This window comes from Nestor notabilis, unplaced genomic scaffold, assembly GCF_000696875.1.
Source record: "Nestor notabilis isolate BGI_N333 unplaced genomic scaffold, ASM69687v1 scaffold7103, whole genome shotgun sequence".
Taxonomy (NCBI): domain Eukaryota; kingdom Metazoa; phylum Chordata; class Aves; order Psittaciformes; family Psittacidae; genus Nestor; species Nestor notabilis.
In genome coordinates, this window is record NW_009922356.1 from 3,011 (window position 1) to 7,080 (window position 4,070).

Consider the following 4,070-nt stretch of genomic DNA (forward strand, 5'->3'; position numbering starts at 1 on the left):
ACCAGCATATGCCTGCTACTGGCCATCTCCTAGACTGGGTTTGGAAGACAAAGACTGAGTCTTTTCCCCTAAAGCCCTGAGTGTTCTGCTGTAGTACATAACTTAAATTTATCAAGGTCACTGAGCCCTATTTAATGTGCTTTCTGGGAATGACAGGGTACAAAAGATTGGTTTGTACCCTTCTGTCAGAAGGATGAAGCAGTAACACAAGAGCTCAGTTATTTGTGTGCTGAAGGGGCTGTGGTTATCTAGTGATATGACAGATTCACTAATGATACCTGACAGAAGTATTGCAAGGGAATAATTGTAAAAAAGCTCTCTTCTATCATGCAGGGGGTTTAAAAAGAAAATATTTTCTTTTTATAATATCAACAGTGCAGATTCCCATGTGATAAAATACTGAGTTCGAGTGCCTAACCAGCAGGTGTAAATTGAATAGAAAGTATTACCACTATATTTTGAAGCCATTTCCTGCCTGTAGAGACTTTTACTTTTGGTAATAGATTTTGTGGTTTAATACTTCTTGGTGATTTCCAAACAATTCCAGAACACTGTTGTTGTCTTGCTTGGGAGATACTGAGGGCGGATGGCTGTTGCTCTGCTGTGCTTGCAGTCCCCATGCCAATTTACAGCAGCAGAGTCAGGCTTTGGTAGCATAGAATGGCTTTTCTGTTCAGATCTTTGCATTTAAAACAACCCAACTCTTTCTGCTGGTTTCTCTATTTGAAACATTTATAGCAGTGAAATGCTGTTCTTGTGAGATCCTGCTTAATTTTTATGAGTTTTCTTGTTTGTTGTTTCTTAAGGAAAAGTCATCAATAAAGACTTGCGCCACTACTTGAGCCTTCAGTTCCAGAAGGGCTCAATAGACCATAAACTCCAGCAAGTGATCAGAGACAATCTCTACTTGAGAACCATCCCTTGTAAGTATGTAAAGATCAACCTCATTCGATCTGTTCCTGCTAACTGCCACATAATTTGAGAGCTTTAAATCCTTCTCTCTCAATCTGATTTAGTTTTGCCTTGCAGCAGAAACTTCCGTCAATGGCTTTGCTAGAATAGTTTCATATCTTAAGTTGCAGTGGAAAGTTACAGCCAATACAGGCTGACAAAACAGCAAAACTTCAGGATTCAAGCTCAGAGTATTTGGGTTCTATCTGTGTTTTACTCATTGGAAGTTTGTCAGTAGTTGTTAACCACAGCTACCATGGGAAATAAATCTTCCTTAGCATGGTCAAGCGGGGCAAACACATCCTGATTTTTGTCAATGTGTTGGTTTTTGCACAGAGGAAACTGAGACCTTGAGGTGGTCACGTGCATTAGGCAAAGTAGTGCAGCTGGAAGGAGGGTTGCAGGAGGGATTATATGCAGAAAGGGCTGCAATGACAGAAGGTGCATGGGAGCTGTTGTTCACTCATCCTGAGAAGACAGTACAAGGAAGTGGTAGCAAGAGGGAGAGTGAATCCATAACCTGAAAAGAGGAAGAAGGAACAGCACATGGACAAACTTTAGTGTCACAGCAAGAATTAATTAGTGAGAGGATCTGGATGGTCCTGTCTCATCAGTCATGCCAGCCCTTCTGCTCTGAGCATCTGTTAGCATCCTCCTGTCCAACCAGCACAGGTGTTAACTTGCCTTTAGCGAGGTGCCTAAAGGTTACTGCTCCCACGAGTAGACATTTATAGAAAGCACAGTGCAAGGTACAGGACGCTCTGCCAGCTGCCAGCTATCCTGTCTCTCACCCTTCTGTATCATTTCAGTCCTTAATTATCTCAAGATCATCCTTTACCTTGTCTCAAAGGTTCACTGATTAAAAAGGCTCATCATTGACTGCCTTGAAGTATTCACTGCACTAAAAACTTAAAAGTTTGTCAACTAACATTTTTGTAACTACAGGAATTCGTTCTTCATTTAGCATTGTTACCACACTGAGTGCACCCAGGAGTTTGTGACTTTCTGAAAAGATAACGACAGTGAAATAGTGAAATGCAGTTTATTTAGTAGCAGCTCTTGTTCATGCTGCTGCCTGACAAAATGACATTATAAATGCCTTTAAGACATTATAAATGCCTTTAAAATACCATTAGGATTTAGGCAGTAATGAATCAGTGGAGTCTTTCCCAGGAGAGCTTTAATTAAGCTGTTATAACTATGGGAGGCACATATTTCTAGACGTAACACTTCTGCGTTAATACAGCAATTTACTGATTACGTTGGAAAAGCTTACCTACAAGCCAGGGTTTGGACTGTGGCTGAATTACACTCTGAATTGTAAGGTTAAAAAATAGTTTCTGTGCTCAGTTATGGGTTTGGTGGCCCAGAAATCTAGCTAGTGAGTTGGTACCGGTGGAAATAGGACATGAAGCACCCTAACAGCTGTGTTAAAATACCACAGCTGTTAAACTGGTCTCCAGAATCCCAGACTCCAAATGCCTGGCTCGGGCATTGTCAGCTTCCACAAAAGTTGGTTTTGCTTCACTGAACATAAGAAATAATTCTCTCTAATTACCACCTCACCCATCTTTTTTTTCCTCTTCCTTCTTCAATGCGAGAACTGTCATTCCTACATAATTTATTGGCCTAGTTTTATACATTATTGTTCACTTATTCACCAGTGTTCTAACTCTTTATCTTTACTGGAATTGCATCATCATTGTGTAAAGATTCAATCATGTTTTGGTTTTCCTGAATGGTACAGCAGGCAGTATTTGGTAAACAAGCAGCACGTAAGTATCTTACAAGAGTGTTTTCTCTGTCTTTTCAGGCACTACAAGGGCTCCCAGAGATGGGGAGGTCCCTGGGGTAGACTATAATTTCATTCCTGTTGAGCAGTTTAAAGCACTGGAAGAAAGTGGAGCCTTGCTAGAAAGTGGAACCTATGATGGTATGTTGGTCACATTTAGTGGAGTGGGAGTAAGGGTGCACTACTCGTGTCCAGTGTCTGGTCTAAGTGTAGCAACTTGTACCCAGAAGGTGCCACTTTTCCTGCCCATTGACAGTCATTACACTAGTAATGACTAGAGCAGCAATATATTAAGTCTATTTTTGGGCTACGTGTGAAGAGGAGTAACAGGCTTGTTTTAACTCTCTGTAGTAAATCACAGGTTGTCCTTTCAACCAGACTTAATGCCATCAGATTACTTTCCCTATTGTGTTTTTGAGGAAGGTCTCAAAAAATATTTGTCTGTGCTTGGTACAATTTTGCTTTAACAGAGTTCAGTCGATTGTGTTTAAATCTTTGAGAACAGATGCATGTACTCGGAGGCAAACGTCAGAAGGACAGAAGGCAAGGAAAATTCTGATACAGCAGGGAAGAGAAAAGTAGTTTGCAGTGAAAAATTAAACAACACTAGGTCAGATTGTCCAAATCTGTAGCAAAGTTGGTTTTGTTAAATGTGATGGGGAAAAACATTGTAATGAAGGTAGCAGAACAGATTGCAAACATCTCATGTTGCTTTTTGTATCTAAGTTTGTAAAAGCTGAAATGTGATCTGCCTATTTGTTTTGTTGTTTCAAATATATAATTGTACTTGAATTCAACTAAATAACAGCCAAGTTTTCAGAAATGCTGAGTATGTGCAGCTTTCATTGATATCATATAGAATCCCAAACTGGTTTGGGTTGGAAAGGACCTTAAAGCTCATCCAGTTCCAGCCCCCTGCCACGGGTAGAAAGACCTTCCACTAGAGCAGGTTGCTCCAAGCCCCTGTGTCCAACCTGGCCTTGAACACTGCCAGGAATGGGGCAGCCACAGCTCCTTTGGGCACCCTGTGTCAGTGCCTTAGCACCCTCACAGGGAAGAATTTCTGCCTTAAGAGCTCATCTCAGTCTCCCCTCTGGCAGATTAAAGCCATTCCCCCTTGTCCAAAGCCCCTCTCCAGGTCTCTTGTAGCCCCTTTAGGCACTGGGAGTTGCTCTGAGGTCTTCTCTTTAACCTTCTCTTAGCTCTCCTTTAGCTGGCTGACACCACTTTGGGGCTCGCCCTCACTGATATTTTCAGAGGGTTTCTTATTTATTTTACTTACATGGTCAAACCCATGTCCAGCCACCAAAAGTTACTCCAGCAGGAA

The 4,070-nt window shown here is 41.4% G+C and overlaps 1 protein-coding gene across 1 annotated transcript in view; it reads left to right on the forward strand.

Annotated features, from left to right (window-relative positions):
- Nucleotides 1-806: 806 nt before the first annotated feature.
- MAGI3 (membrane associated guanylate kinase, WW and PDZ domain containing 3) overlaps nucleotides 807-4,070 on the forward strand; it is a gene marked incomplete at its 5' end in the record, with an annotated part of 35,444 nt that continues 32,180 nt past the window's right edge. The window contains 2 exons of the mRNA XM_010011574.1: nucleotides 807-923; nucleotides 2,765-2,884. Of these exons, the coding sequence (XP_010009876.1) occupies nucleotides 807-923; nucleotides 2,765-2,884 (237 nt within the window). The remainder of the gene's footprint in view (nucleotides 924-2,764; nucleotides 2,885-4,070) is intronic.